Raw genomic sequence first — 16,021 nt, 5'->3', positions numbered from 1 at the left:
GGGCTACTAGAACCTGGAAGCAACAGTTTCTAAAGTTTAAAGCAGATATTGGGAATTATCTATCTTATACCCTATACCAGTTCATAAAGTTGGCAAGAATTAATGCTTGTACCCACTGATAATTAAAACAATAAAATACATGCAAATGTTTTGTCTACCAACTGGATTTGTCAGCAAAGAAACTGAGGAATTTATTGCTCTACACTGCCTTAAGGATAAACTGACTCATAACAACATATGCCCAAAATAATCTGAGGCCCTGAGTTTAGTCTCCAGTACTGCTTCCAGCCCCAAAAGTAAGTGAAAAAAGATCAGAATTGTTTTGCACACACTCTATGGCAAGGTAAAGGTTTAGCTTATTGAGGGGGGAAAAACCCTGAGGTTTTGCTAACTACTGAAAAAGAAGTATGTGAAAGGAGTACAGTCTTTATAGCCTCTTACTCTGATGAAAGATGCAGAAGTCACTAGTGAATGCTAACCCATTAGCAGACAACTAGAATGCAGGCAGGCTTCATGTTACCATAAGTCACAGTCACTCTCCCGCACAACCAAGTCAAGGAACCATGGAGGAGGAAGCAGATGTTACGGGTCTTCTTCAGAGATGCAGTAAGCCCAAATGCAGTGACTAGAGGAAGAATTATGACGCTACAGTAGGGAAACAACCAGAGCTATGAACAACTGGCAACATTCTAGAAGCTTAATTTAACACTTTTTTATCAAATCAATAAAACTGAAGTTGGGGCAGAGAAGACAGCTTCTTTTATAAAAAGAAAGTATGCAGATAGATGACCAAACATAAATACCTTTTAAAAATAAGAAATTTTGATGCAGGCTAGATACTTTAAGGTCTCTTTAAGAAATTGCTGCCTAGCAGACAGGAAAAAAAACATAGACCAATAATCAGACAATATTCCAGAGAGGGAGAGACCTTGGAACGTTCAGCCCCAAAAGATATGACTCAATCAAAATCTTTCACCTCTGGGCTCAGGAAACTCAGCAGAAGAGGTGGAAAGAGTTTAAAAGCCAAAGGGAGAACGCTACCAAAGACGCAGACCCTCTGAATCAATAAGATCAATGCACACAGACTGAGGCAGCATGCGGAGGGTCTGCGCAGGTCCATACCAGATGAGGTCCTAGAGCCGAAAGGAGACCTGGACACACATCTCATCCCTAACCCAGAAGCTGTCTCCAACTGATAATCTCCAGGGAATGAAAATTAAGTGCTCTTCAAGGGAGTCTCACTGAAAAAACAAACCACTCTTAAGGGCAAGGTCTCAGGCTCAGCTGTGGATGGCCAATAGAAAATGAACTCAGTGTCTGTAAGAGGTTCCTGGTCTCTTGTCGTGTCACACGGTCTTTTCCTCCTTTTAATTTTTACTTTTACATTTATAAGTTTATTTTTTTTCTTTTATTACACTACATGGCCTTTATATGCTTTCCAGTTTTGTGTTTTCTATGGGATTCCTGAGTTGTATGGACAAATAAGTTTCTATGTCAACATGTTTCTTACTCCTTTTCTTGGATTCTTCTTTGTTAGTTTTGTCCAAGGGTGATATGATAGTTTTTGTTTTATCTTGGTATTATCCTTTAGAAGCCTTTTTGTTTTCTACTGAGAGATAAAAAAGAGTGTGGATTTGACTGGGGAAGAGTGGGAAGGAACTGGGAGGAGGAGAGGAAGGGGAAGCATCATCAGGATATACCAGGATATACTATCTGAAGGAAAACCTCGTCCTCAATCAAAGAAAAAATAAATTTAAAAAAGAAGGAGAAAAGAAAATCTAATGCCTGGTTTGGTGATACAGAAAGGCATGAAATCCCAGCATGCAGGAGGCTGAGGAACAAAACATTCTGAGTCTGAGGGCAGTCTGTTCTGCAGAGCAATTTGCAAGACCAGACTGGAAACTGGACCACATAGTGAGACACTTATTTCTACTGAACTAATCAGAAATTCTTGATGTGGTAGATAAATTTTGTTTTGGTAAGAAATCTGGGAATATTATGGTGATGACTTTGATTTAAAACAGAATAGAAAAAAAAAACAGGTAAATACACAGTGATCACCTACTGCTCATATTACAGGAATGTGGGATTCATTCTAAGACATGGAAGATGATATACACAAATACATTTTATAAAATATTACCATGTGAATGACCCATTCAAAAGCAACAAAAAGAAAAAGCTTCCAAGTTTTAAAATAAACTTTGTAATTTAGGTTTATGTATAAAAGGGAGAAACATAGTAAACCTAGCTAAACAATAGTTTTATCACAATTATACCAAGTAACTTATGAAAAAAATATTAAAATACTGTGCAATGGCTATGGTGTCTTTTTATGAGGATATCACTATTAAATCACTATTAAAACCCTAAAATTTGGTATCAAAAATTCCAATAGCAGTTAACTATCAACTCTTGCTTCACTGAAATATCTTGGGATATTTAAAACCTTTGAATACCTTGGGCCCACTCCCACTGATTTTCAGTGGTGATTTCCATAGCCAACATGTTTGGAAAAGCATCATTACACAGAAGTACATATTAACCTTCATGAGAAATGTTCTCTCCTCATAGCCACCAACTGCTCAACCTCTGCTAATATTGTTAGTCTAAGAATGGGTGTTACTCTATTCAAACTCTATTCTTTTGACAGATTAGTTGCTTTAAAATTTTAAGGGGCAACATGATCATGAAAAATCATTTCTAGCAATTTTCTAAGGCTACTCACCTCTTAATATATTAACATTTACCTTGACAAAAAATGATCATAATGTCTCAATTTATAGTCAATAGCTGTGGCTATCTTGTTCTCTAAAAGAGGCCTGTGAGTAACTAGACAGTCAGGCTTAGGACTACGTACTTAGATGTTATATTTCTAAGTATATCTACAGTACTGTGTCCCTTCTCTGAATAACTACATTTTCAAAAACTCTGTGACTCCTAGTAAAAGAGGGAGGAAAACCAGGTATAAGTGATAGTTTAAAAATAAGTCGTGTTTAAAATAAAATCTTTTTTAAAAGGACATTCATCGAAGCAGCTAAATACAAAAAGCGATGTGAACCCCCATACATTTGAAAGAATATTTAAGTATACATAATCTTTTCAGTAAAGGGGTACTGTAGCGATTATTTCAGGAGTTCTGCATCAGAAAGACTGACCAAGAAAGGAATCTCGCCACTATTACTTTGGTTGTACTCTGAAGTCACCCGATAAAATATCCTAAGAGGCAAAACATAGAGAAAAGACAGTTATCATTTCAAAGTGACGGCATCACTACTGGAGCACTAGATTTCCCTGGACAGTGTGTGGAAACCACTTTTCAGAAACAGCACTGAGCTGGACTTACAGCTTAGCCTTACATTCTCACTACTCAAGACTGCAACAGGGGTGAAGGCAACATCAAGATCTTAATTTTAAAAAGACATAAAATCTATTTTTTAAAATGTGACAATAGGTACTAAAAATAATTTTCTGAGAGGCAACAGATCTAAAACAAATTGAAGATACAGCTTATACCCTAAATATAAACATGTCTCTAGTAAGTACTTTGTAAGAACTACCTAATACACCAGCTGAAAGATTCCAGACAACTGAAAATTTATAAATAACAAGTATTTTAAAAATGCAAAATAGTTTATAATTAATGATACATTCCTGCAGTAATTTAATATGCTTTGAAAATAATGAAATGAAGCCAAAACAGTGATTTTAGCATTAGTAAAGTTGAGCAGAAAAATCAAGAGTTCAGGGCCAGGCACGGAGGAAGCAAACGTTCAGCAGCTCTCAACATGAGTTCTGGTCTCAACCAAGAACTGTGCTGGCAAAATATAGCTGCAAAAACATAGCCTTCTACACCACTTATGTTATTTCAAATTAATACATAGCTTCCAGGAAAAACTTATAAAGCTATCAATAATCTTTAATATTTTTATTCAATAGTTATAGAAGTATAATTTTAGAAAATAAAGATTTTTAATACTTTAATGTCCACTTTCAAATATTCTATGTACTACATCAAAAAACAAAAATAACCAATGAAGATAAGTATATCCATGTTAAGTTATTAAAATTATCATTTCTACTTAAAAGTTTTAAATTAACTGTTTTTTTTTTCCTAAAGTCAAAACTTGAACTGGTTAGTATAAATGTATCTCTAGTGAATACTGTAACTTAGTCTATTATTGGAGTTTTGAAAATTAAACTTTCAAAACCAATTTGAGGACAGTTAAAAGTAAAAGGTCCGCTTATGAATGTAGAACAATTAAAACAAGTAAAAGATGAAAGGAATTGGGAAAGCAAGCTTAATTCCTCAAATTTAACCTGGAACTCAGCAATCAGGTTGGCTAATGCACTCAGGGATCCTCCATCTCCTCATGTCCCCTTCTCTACTCCCTATCCTGGGGTTAAAAATGGTGACTATTATGAAGGCTTTTCTATAGGCACTTGAGATTCAAATTCAGTAGCTCATGCCAAGAAAGCAAGCACTTTAAAATTAGAGCCATCTCCAGTTCCATGCTATGAAAGATTTTTTTCTTTATATTTTCTCACCAAAACCTTAAGATCATAACAAAGAATTATTCAGTTTCCCAGAAAATTCCAAATGACCTCAAAAATATGCCTCTACTTAAGATTCAAACACATACATAGCTTCTTAGAGTCCTTTCATGCTATCAACAGTGTTTTAATGGCACCGTCTTTTAGTATTTTACCCATAATGGTTTTCTGTACAAAGTGGTACGTGATTGTTTAATTTTCTAGATTATTTTTGCTACTTTGCTATTACCTATTTTGTTTGGCTATTTAAGGTTTCACTAGCATACCTTTAGAAAGATGCCTAAAACCCAGAAGCTACAATTACAGGTCTTTTTACTCTTTTGTACAAGTTCTGTCAAGTAAAGAGTTAAAAACTGCCTATCATTTATCATCTCAATCTTGACACTGCCATTAAAAAATGTTCAACCAAGGCTTCAACCATATCTACAGTGCAAATAAAATTCTGTCAGGAACACTGCTAATAGGAACAACCTAAAGCATCTATTTACTATTCACAATAAACAGCAGTGCTTGGTGCTAGAGCAGCAAATGCTAGTGTAAAGGGTCGACAGTTTTGCATGTCCTCCTGCAAATTACTGCTCTTCAACACTAGGCTCATTTTGCATACATACCAATCATTTTATACATTTACAAGTGAATGCAGTTGTTCCATATTCATAATAAGCATTTTCAACACTCATCTGTTTTTTTTATAATGATGGGCATAAACTATAATTTTAGGAGTTACTTTCCTCTTTCTCAACCATCGATCTTTGATTCTCTCTAGCTAGTAACCTTGATTTAAAGATACTATACTTGAGGTAGAGATGGCTCAGTGGTCATGAGCACACAGTGACCTCTTGAAGTCATGGGCTCGGTTCCCAGAACTTGTATGGTAGCTAACAACTGTCTGTATACTTCAGTTCCAGAAAATCGACACCCTCTCTTCTTCTGCCCTTCACACGCATTGCACACATGTGGTATACAAACATAATACAAAGAAAAATCCACACATAAATAAAAATGAAGACAGTAATAAATACACCAAAATAAAATTTCAAAGCACAACTAATTCAAGAAAACTATTAAGATCTGACATTATCAGTTTGTTTATTCTAACAGTTTCCCCCCCAATCTTCGGTCAATCAACTATAGCTGCTTATTTTTACACTGTACTTTATGTAAGTAGCACAAATCCATTGTAGGGTAAGGTAAAAGACATATATCCACATCCAAAAAGGAAGAGCATTAAGCATGCTCTAGGAAAATCTTCATGTACAGTTCTTCAAAACTTGTGATACACTATACTTTTTAAAAAGATTTCATGCACCAATGGACTCCTATTTTTAACTTTGTAAATACTTTATTTCTCCATACTGCTAAAGCAATCAAAAGAACACATAAAAACATTTAGACAGGACATCAAATCTGAAGCATATATATTTTAATAACATTCTTTTTCATTCCAATTTTCTTCATCATTTTAGGGGAGTTATATGTGGGAAAAGTGAGGTGATGAAAAAGGGGTAAGATGATACTTTTAGTTATCCGTAGGAAGTTAAAGGCTTCCATGTAATTCATACAACCCCCTGAATACACAAGAACAATACTTATAAAATATGAACGTCATTTGTTACGGTGTAAAATCCAAGATTAATTATACTTACAGTAGTTTAACAGGCACGTTCCCAGTGAGCAATGGAGGGAAGGCGGAACAGACAGTAAAAGTCATACCTAAAAGGGATGTCTCCTTGGCAAACGCTGCAGCAATAGCTGGGTCTAATGCAGGCTGGCCGTCTCCAGATGGAAGATCAGGTCGTGTATAATCCCTACTTTTATCATTGTTGTATTTTACATTCAAATTCACAAGTTTGGAAAAATCAATCCTTAGGGTACAGCAAGCATTATAAATATTTTGACCATCTAGGGCCTGTAAAAGTGAATAAGATGTATCAGCCATCATAAATATGAAATTAGCAAAAACAGAAAAAATTTCATATATCAAGACATGCTACTGTACTAAAGAAGCATGTACTGTAGTAAAGAAGTGGCAGAAGGTACTGTTACAACTCAGTTCCTTCATTAAATAGGCAATAGTATTTAACTCTGAAACACAACCATTTCATCATCAATGTAATATTTTTATATAAAATAAAAAGCTGTGAATAGCCTTTAAAAAAAAAAAAAAAACAACCTGTTAACAGTCTCTCACACACACACACAGTCAGCCCTAATGATAACACTAAAATGAGTTGATGCAGCTACTACTGGATGCCACACTATAGGGAGTTGTCTTATACAAATAAATGCAGCCCCAAGATGTAGAGCAATTTCCATGAAGTAAGAATAAGTACTTCCTTAAGATGAACTGTTCGCCTGAATCAGAATATCTTGATGAAATAAGAAAAGCCAATATAATTCCATGAAATTCTGGAATAAAAAAAGTGTGCTATCTACAGTTAAAAGTCTAGACTTAATGACATCACTATGTAAGACCACTACTAATTTTGAGTTATCAATGTAGCAATACAGAAAATAGAAATAAGGACCAACAAACTTCCTTAAAGGTTACTGTAGGAATTAAAAGACCATACATGTGAAAGTTTATTATAAATTATTGACTAATAAGATTATAGTATTTTGCTACTGTATATCAATCATTTCTTGTCCAACAAGACATATTATAGAAAAAAAGCTATAAAGGGGAACATAGCATTAATTTTCATCAGAAGAATAAAAATGTCTTGTTAATGGAAAAGTAAACATCTATATTTGCTTAAGTAAGCTTGCAGTTCATTCAAACATTGAAATGTACTTACTCTCTGGAACATTAATGCCCCTCAATATACAAAAATTTTGCTGAGCTGAAAAGCAGCAAAAAATTCACCATCTCAAGATCACAGGGCTGGCAAAAACTAACTTCTTAAAGGTATTTCATAAACATTATTATTTAAATTAATTTAGATCAAGCAAATCAATATACAAAAAATACACTCCATAAAAGTAGATACCAAATATATCAATTTTAGCAAGAATCTAATGCAAAATAACTCAGTATTCTCCCATGGAGGCATAAAACACACTAATAACTATGAATTTACAGTAAGTTAAGTCATTCCTGTTGGGAGACTGAGAGCCAGGTGACAGAATGTGATTTCTATGTGATTTAAATGGCACTGTGAACATTAGTGCTTCAAAGGTCTATCAGAAGATGAGTAGCAAAACTTTACCCCTAGGTAACTAATTAAATATTATCAAGGAGTACACATCACCTCATTAGAGCTGGCTTAAATCACCATCCCTAGGTTAATGCTAACGGTACTGACAGAAAATTACTAAATCTACAATAGACTTTTCAAAGTGTTATTTTAATGCGATATTAAGGTAGGATGCTAAACTACCTACAATTAATGTACCAATTACTACAACACCCTTTAGAACTCTTTGATAATTTCAATTTTAACTTTTAGAAAATATCTGTACATAAGTAAAAGACACACAGCCTGGGAAGTGCTGGAGAAACAACCAAATTTTATATAATTGTGTCAGGAATCCAGTTAGTTTAAAATTTGTATGAAGTAAGGTGACTGACAAAGTGAGAAAAAAAATTCATGTTGAAAACATTATGCAAGCTTCATTTCAAGCTGTATTTACAATTCCAATGAAGAATAGTGATACACAAACCAGTCCTACAGTGGGTACAGCCAGCACAACACAATGATCTCGCTAGAACACAGACTCCTGTCAGTTAAAGCTAAAGATTATGTGTAGCACGCAAAGGCGTCTCAAATATTTCTACTTTCAAAGAAAGTTTATGACCCAGGGTAGGGGAATGCTAGGGTGGTGAGGCAGGAGTGGGTAGGTGGAAGAGCACCCTCACAGAGGCAGGGGAAGGGGAGGGAATAGGGGGCTTGTGGAAGGTAACCTGGGAAGGAGGATAACATTTGAAATGTAAATAAATAACCAATAAAAATAAAGTGTAGGCACTAAGTACAAATAATTAGGAAAAAAATTGCCACAATAAATTAAAGTTTATAAAGCACAAGCATCAAAGTGAAGGAAAATGCTAAAACAGAATATACAATTACAAGAACACAATGAAACATGCAGATACTTCAATGGGCACTATTTATATATAACTTGCTTTAGTGAGAGGTTGTTGGGCATTCTTTAGGGAGGCTCTTAAGTTCCAAGTTCCCTTGGACTTTTAAAATAGTAATTAAGTAGTTCAAATCAACTATTTGCAACATAAAACTCCACACTGGTAGATTATGTAGAATTTTTTAAAACTCCAGACCCCCTGTGAACTCCTATAAACTCAAAATGCATAATGTAAAGCCAAAAGGTAGTTAAGCAAGTTCAAGCACACTGTCCACAAAGTACCATCACATTAGATTTCTCAAAACATCTTCATAAAACAGGGAGTTCTTTGTAAGAAAGACTGAAGGACATGATGTTAGTGCTACAAGCATCTGAGTTTGATGTTGCTTTCTTAAAAGCTAAAATGTAACCCACAAGTATGCTAAAACAAAATGACAATATAAAAGACTCTAGACAACACAGCACCATTATCTAGCAACTACAGAAAGACATCCAGTTCATGGATTTCAAATAACAAAAGCAAAAGGACATTTGCTACTCACGCGTTGTTGTTATAAATTTGCTGCAAAAAATAACCTTTAAAACTGGGGTATTTATATGCTTCAATTAGTTTTATACATTCCAATGTCAAAATCGTTCTTGAGAAGACAAGGAAGGAGTTTCTTTGCTTTGCCAGTATACGGAATGTGAGTTGTCTTACAAAGCTATGAAGACCTTTACATTATGATAATCAGGACTGCGGTTATGGCTTCAGTCCATCACCTCAAATGTCAGTGCTCAATAGATGTAGCAGGGAACAAAGCAGACACAGTATCCACTCACAGTAACAGAAAACACAATTCTCTAAGAAATAATTATAAAAGATCCATTCTAATTCAAGTACAAATTGTAATTCTCTGTGAAGAATTTTCTAAACTAGAATTTGACTAAAGAAAAAAGTAAAACTAAGTAAAGAGAAAAGCAGTACTAACCAATGAAATAGCATGCTGTAAGCCTCAAAGATCAGGGAGAGCAGACCTACTAAGTATTTAAACAAGTCTGACACAAATGAAGGAGTCATGAAATGAGACTTAAGAAATAAGCAAACATGTAATGTCTTAAACCGTGCTGATGACTACAGACTTTATCCTAAGGACAAAAGATAGTCACTGAAGGACATTGAGAAAGCAAGTATTATGTCTAAGTTGAAATCATCATGTAGTCTGCAAAACAAACCAAACAAAAAACAACAACAAAAAATACACCACTGGGAATGACCTAAGATCCTGAAGTAATGGACTTCTGCCAAATACCATGACCCTAACTTCAGATGATGCCCTGATGGCTTAAGTCAGGAAACTTCTATCCACTGTTGGTCAAGGACAAGTACCTCATTCTGCATAAAGTGAGTTTGCATCGAATAGTCTACCAGTATCAAATGAACAGGTTGCTCTTTAACTTCATCTAAATATTCATGTCTGTGTCAGTGTCACCTCTGGCTTAGAGAAGATCCTTTGGCAGCAAGCAGTAGCTAAGTACAGAGGCACAAGTGCTCAGCACTAAGAAACAAAACCGTAGCACTCTCTCCAAGGCTCAAGGACCATAAGAGAGTCAGAGCCAAGTAAAGGGGTAGAACACTACTCAAACTGTCTTCTGGGCATAATATGTTACACTCTTTAGAGCTTAGCATCTGTAATTACCAGCACAAGATCTGTACAAGACTAGACCTGTCAACACTCCATCAACAAGAAAGAAGACGGTAGCAAGAATCTCCAGGCAGTTATGATTACTAGGGAGAGACGTTTTCTTCAGTAGTTTAGGTACTAGTAAGTTGCACCTCCAGGAGGATGAAGTGAGAACAGTTGTCATAGGCTCATGCTTGAATACTTGATCCCCAATTACTGGAAAGGATAAGAATGAGATCTCCAACAAAGTTTTCTGTAAGATGCCTTGGTCATGACATCTCTATATAACAATGAAAAAGTACCTAAGATTGTTGGTCTTATATAATCCCTCAAATATGTTTCTGAAAAGGGGTCAACAGGAGCTGTAGGAGAACAAGAAAGGATAACTAATAAGCATGGGTGTGATTAAAGTATATTATATACAGATATAAATGTTATAATGAAGCCTATATGTTTGATTAAAACTAAATAGAGAAAATATACAGCATTAGTTGTTTTTAAACACACAAAACATCCTATTAGTATCAGCACTAAGTGCAACAAATGTGGTTTTGTATACTGACATAAGTTTAAAAAAAAAATCAGAGAAAAACTTTTTGAGTAATACCTGTTTAAACAAGGGTGGTAACAGTTAAAGGACAAACGGGAACTCAGGAATCAGAATCAGTATCTGAAAACAGGATGGAAGGAGGGAGTAACGACTCCAAGCTTCCTGTCTTTTTCTGAAAAATGACCTGGCATCCTGCACTACGAGACACAGGGAACACTAGGAACTGCAAGTTGCAGAGAACTAGCAGGTTACAGAGAGCATTCTAAGTTTGAAAGTGTACAATGGCTAGATTCCTGGTCTGGGTCTTTTAGTAAAGTTCTGAGCTAGAGAAGTTAACAAAAGCACTAAAGATGACTAAGCTACGTGAATAAAGTATGCTAAACACAAGGAGAATGTGAAAGGGAGCATGCAACTAAAGAGAAAAGAAGGGGAAATCTAAGCAAAGTATCAGAAACCAGGGGGAGGGAAATTAACAAAGTGGGGTCAAAGTGTCAAATATTCACCATAGATTATGAGCAAGATTAAAACTGAAAACGACTACTGCAATTGTACTATTTTAATAAGTACTTTAAACCACAGTTTAAAGGGTAGTTTAATTAACTATGGATAAAACCAAATTATGGTGGACAGAGAAATGAGGACGACAAAAAAGATAGGAGCAACAAAAAGCTTGCTTAAGAAATCTGACTATAACTAAAAGCAGAGAAGACTAGATGGAGGAAGATGGAGATATGTACAGCAACAGAATCAACAAGATTTGAAGTAAATTCATTAGAAACTTCTGAATATCTGAAATCCTGGTGATAATAAGCAGTCAGAATGGAAAAATAAGCCAAGGTAGACAATGATGCCATTACTACCAATCTAGCTGGAGGGAGGGGAGGGGAGGGAGGGAGGGAGGGAGGGAGGGAGGGAGGGAGGGAGGGAATGTGCTGATCTCATCTTCACTGACACTGGAGAGGGGATGAAGCATGTGCCTTCTTTAAGAAGGCATACATACTTAAACACAGGAATAAGGATTAGATTTTGCTACAGACTACAATTCCCATCTGACTTGAAAAAAAAAATTTACAAATGTGAGGAAAGACCCTGAGTAAAAAGTGTCATCCCCAAGTCTGTGTAAACAGAGCAGTGCTGACTGAAAAGGAATGTGAAGAGATTTTCTCAGGAAGAATGACTACTTTCTGATTTCACTCAAAAATGTAAAAGATTCTCAATGGTCAGAGGATAGAATACTAGGACTATTTTGTAAGTACACCCTTGATAAAGGCAGGCACAAAGAGTGCAGACTGCGAAGATCATCAAAAGGTTTCCCACGTACTCTACATGACCAGAAAATAAGACAAGAAAGTGCTGTGGAAAGTGGATACCGCTTCCTTTGCTAAGACGTTCGGCTACCAGAATGTGTACTTAAGAATAAAAATTATCTCTTTAAGACTTCTGTATGGAAAACTTCACTGAGCATACGTAAATAGTCAAACACATACAACTGGATGCATATCCACACACAAATATATAAAACAATTGTGATACTTTATCATAATACTAATGATAACTATAGATTATTTTAGACAAGATACATACATTAAACATTTTTTTCTGTAATAAATAGAACATAAATTCTAAACAAACACCAGTTCACTGATCCTTTGTCAATACTTTCCTCTGGAGATACATGAAGACACAACACAACAAATAAATAAAAAACACATTAAAAAAAAACATGCACCATTTGCAAATACATTTGACACTGTAGAAAATGCCATAAAAATAATCGTTCTCTAGTCATTCCAACAGTACAGTCTCGTACTGCATTAATATAAAGGCTTTACAAGCACAGGAGGCAAGGCATGTGAGGAGTAAGCATTTGGGACAACAACTACTTCTAAGGGTCTGAAAAGACGCTGGCGTCTGAAAAGGAAAGCACACTAAAGTACGAATTACACAACCTGACAACAAGTAGGGTGAGACTAAAATACCTGAAAAACTGATAATGTGCCTCTTTAGATCTTAACACTACGTTATATCAAGAAAGTTGAGAGACGCTGTATTACAATAATGCCATGACTACTGACAGAGCTGTTTGCTATTGGAAGCATGTTTACTGGCCAAATCTGAAACTGTAGGTCAAAGGAAATGAAACAATAAAAAACCGGTCCCACTTTCAGACAAGCAATCTTGACCTAGAGAAATCAATGAAATACTAGAGAACATGATTAGTATGAAATTAAAGAATCAAAAGTAAAAAATTAGGTAAGATTAAGATAAAGAACTGACTTAATAGTTTCATAACATTACTTAATATTAATTTTTAGTGATTTAATAATGAAATAACATGGCAAAAGAAGTTAAACAGTAAAAACAGAATTGAGTAAAGAGAAAGCTTTAGGCATTAAGCAAAGGGGTTTATAAATTTTCAATAGCAACCTGACAAAAGGGTAATTTTACTTCTCTACGGTTTCTTACCTTACATATCTAAGAATGATTTAAAAAAAATAAATGATATGACTAAATAGCAGACTAAGAAAATAAATACAAAACAAAAAAACCAATTAACCTGTAAGAAACAATGTAACTAGAGCTGACCAGAATACTGATGTATGTGAATCAAAGTACCTTGAAAAGTTACTTTGAAACTCCTACCAAAAAGTACATAGGCCAGGCAGTGGTGGCGCATGCCTTTAATGCCTGTAATCCCAGCAGTTGGGAGGCAGAGGCAGGTATATTTCTGAGGCCAGCCCGGGCTACTAAGTGAGTTTCAGGACAGCCAGGGCTACAAAGAGAAACCCTGTCTTGAAAAAACAAACAAACAAACAAACAAACAAACAAAAAGTACATCAAACTGTGTGCATGCCTAACACAATCCCACTGACTTAATCTACAACCAAAGGGAACAAATGTGTAACACAAGCAAGCCTATGTTACAGTTGACTGTAGCTACAGTTGTTCTAAGTAACTAATACCACAAGTGAAGGAAAGACACAGGGCTATCTCCAGAGGCCACACTTACTAGCTTGGCTTGCTGAGCATTTACTGGGTCACCATACTGGAGCAACGCCTGAAACTGGTTGTTTTTTGTAAATGTGATTATCTTCAATACAGCACCAAACTTAGAAAATATCTGTGAAAACATTAAAATCAAGGGCATTATTACCTACTATATTATTTCATCAAGCTCTAGCAAGTAATGCAAAGCACATTACACTTACTTGGTGAAGGACATCAAGTGTTACAGGGTAGTACATATTGTCAATAATTATTCTAAGTACTGGACTCTGGGCTGGAGTCACCGCACTCTCACTGACTGTGGTGCCACTAAGAGGTGTATTTGCTGTCTGGACAGCTGTCACAGCTTGAAGAACTACTTGAGCACGCTGAAAGTGACAACAAGGACATCCATTATTTCTATTTACATTCTATCATGTGTTTTACTATTGTCTCTTTGTAGTTCAAGTATTCAACTACATTTGTTTCAAAATAGTTACCTAAACACTTTAGCACCAATTACATGAAGCACAGTTAGTTTGCCAATAAAGATTTTAAGTTTTCAAAATATTACATAAAAGGACTCAAATACTTGGAAGAGACCTCAGTAAAATACCACAAATTGAATTTGTCTGAAAAAAAAAAAAAACCCAACAAACAAAACAAAAACCTATAACACTATCAATGTACCAGAAATCAGAGGCATGCCTTCTCCCAGATAAATGGAATTTTAACATTTATCTATGTTCTATTTTGGTCTGACTTTCTTTCGAAACACCATCTTATGCTATACACTTAAGCTTTACAAATACACAGAGCTTGTCCACTTCTTCTGGGCCATGGATATTCCACTACATCTTTTACTGCTGCACACTTGGGTCATCTCTAGCTTTGGACTACTAGAATGTAATTGTTACTCCCTGAAATTTTTTGCACATCTTTTTTATTTACATATATATGCTTTCTCAAGCATGCAATTAGGAGTGGAATTATTAAGTATAGAACATACATATGCTCAACTTGAGATATACTCCAAAAATGATTCTACCAATTTACACCCCAGTCACCTCTATATGAGAATTCAAGCTTCTTTGGCTGTCAACTCCAACATCTACTATTAGATGTCCTGTCTATTTCTTTATAGCTAGATCTTTACTATGTAGCCCAGATTGGCCTTATCCACATTCCATTTCTAAGTCAGAGCACAGTGGCAGCAAAAGACTTCAAGCAAGAGAAACCTCATCCAGTTAGAGGACCTGTAACACATCATTACTTTGGGTAATTACATTGAGGTAAAGACTGGGCAAACAGATGGCTGTAAGAGAGGAGATACAATAGGTGTTCTAGACCTTTTTCTAGCCAAGCACAAAAAGGACATGATGCAGGAGAATAACTTAGTGGGACTCTATGCAAATAACTGTGTCATCTAAGCAACAGCAGCAGCAAGGAATACAGAAAAGTATACAGGTCACGATAAAGAGTGAACTCACAGGTCCTGGTGATTTAATAAATGGTTATAGCTAAACATATTTATTTGCCTTTCTATTATGAAATATCAAAATGCTTGTAAGTGAATAAAAATATAACAAATACTAAATATTAGGCTGAAATGATTTGTCAAATTCTAGGAACAACAACAAAAATGAAAATACATAGCAAGCTAAAATTTATACTGGCAACAACAAAACAAAAACAAAAACCAGGAATCAGAGCAGCAACAAAACAGAAGACAGGAAGACAGATCTGGATTAATAGAAAATCTGGATTAATGAACAAGCAACTCAATTCTTGCCTCTGCCTTATCACCTCAACACTAAAACCAATAATCCTTTAAAAAAAATCAAAAGTCCTAAAAGCCATAGTTGTTAGCTCAGAATAAATGCCTCTGGCACTTGGGGGGGGGAGGGTAGAGGAGACAAACTTGGCATCCAATTCCTCATTACTTTAGGGGGAATTATGTGAGTCCAACAGAATTCTAATTGTGCATTCTCAAACATGAATGAAACGAAGAGCAAGGTAGAGAGTGAGCACAAGGCGGATGCAGAGGGAGAACTGAAGAGGAGATAGCACGCTAACTCTAAGTTCTTCAAAGAACTGCAAGGTTCTTTCTTTGCCCAACTAAAAGGTAAAAACAAACAATACATTCTACAGGGTTTTTGAAAACTAAAAACTTTAATTTCAACACTCC

At 35.4% G+C, this 16,021-nt stretch overlaps 1 protein-coding gene across 4 annotated transcripts in view; it reads right to left on the bottom strand.

Moving 5' to 3' along the window:
- Positions 1 to 16,021, bottom strand: part of Ptbp2 (polypyrimidine tract binding protein 2) — a 59,813-nt gene that overhangs the window by 13,780 nt on the left and 30,012 nt on the right. For all 4 annotated transcript variants that reach the window (XM_052179337.1, XM_052179339.1, XM_052179340.1 and 1 more), the window contains exons 6-8: positions 14,058 to 14,222; positions 13,859 to 13,969; positions 6,268 to 6,463 (exon numbers count right to left, since the gene is read on the bottom strand). In XM_052179337.1, coding sequence (XP_052035297.1) covers positions 6,268 to 6,463; positions 13,859 to 13,969; positions 14,058 to 14,222 — 472 coding nt within the window. The remainder of the gene's footprint in view (positions 1 to 6,267; positions 6,464 to 13,858; positions 13,970 to 14,057; positions 14,223 to 16,021) is intronic.

The sequence above is a fragment of the Apodemus sylvaticus genome, chromosome 4, assembly GCF_947179515.1.
Source record: "Apodemus sylvaticus chromosome 4, mApoSyl1.1, whole genome shotgun sequence".
In the NCBI taxonomy this organism is placed as follows: domain Eukaryota; kingdom Metazoa; phylum Chordata; class Mammalia; order Rodentia; family Muridae; genus Apodemus; species Apodemus sylvaticus.
The sequence above is the reverse complement of the archived record's forward strand: the minus strand, read 5'-3'. Positions and strand labels throughout refer to the sequence as shown.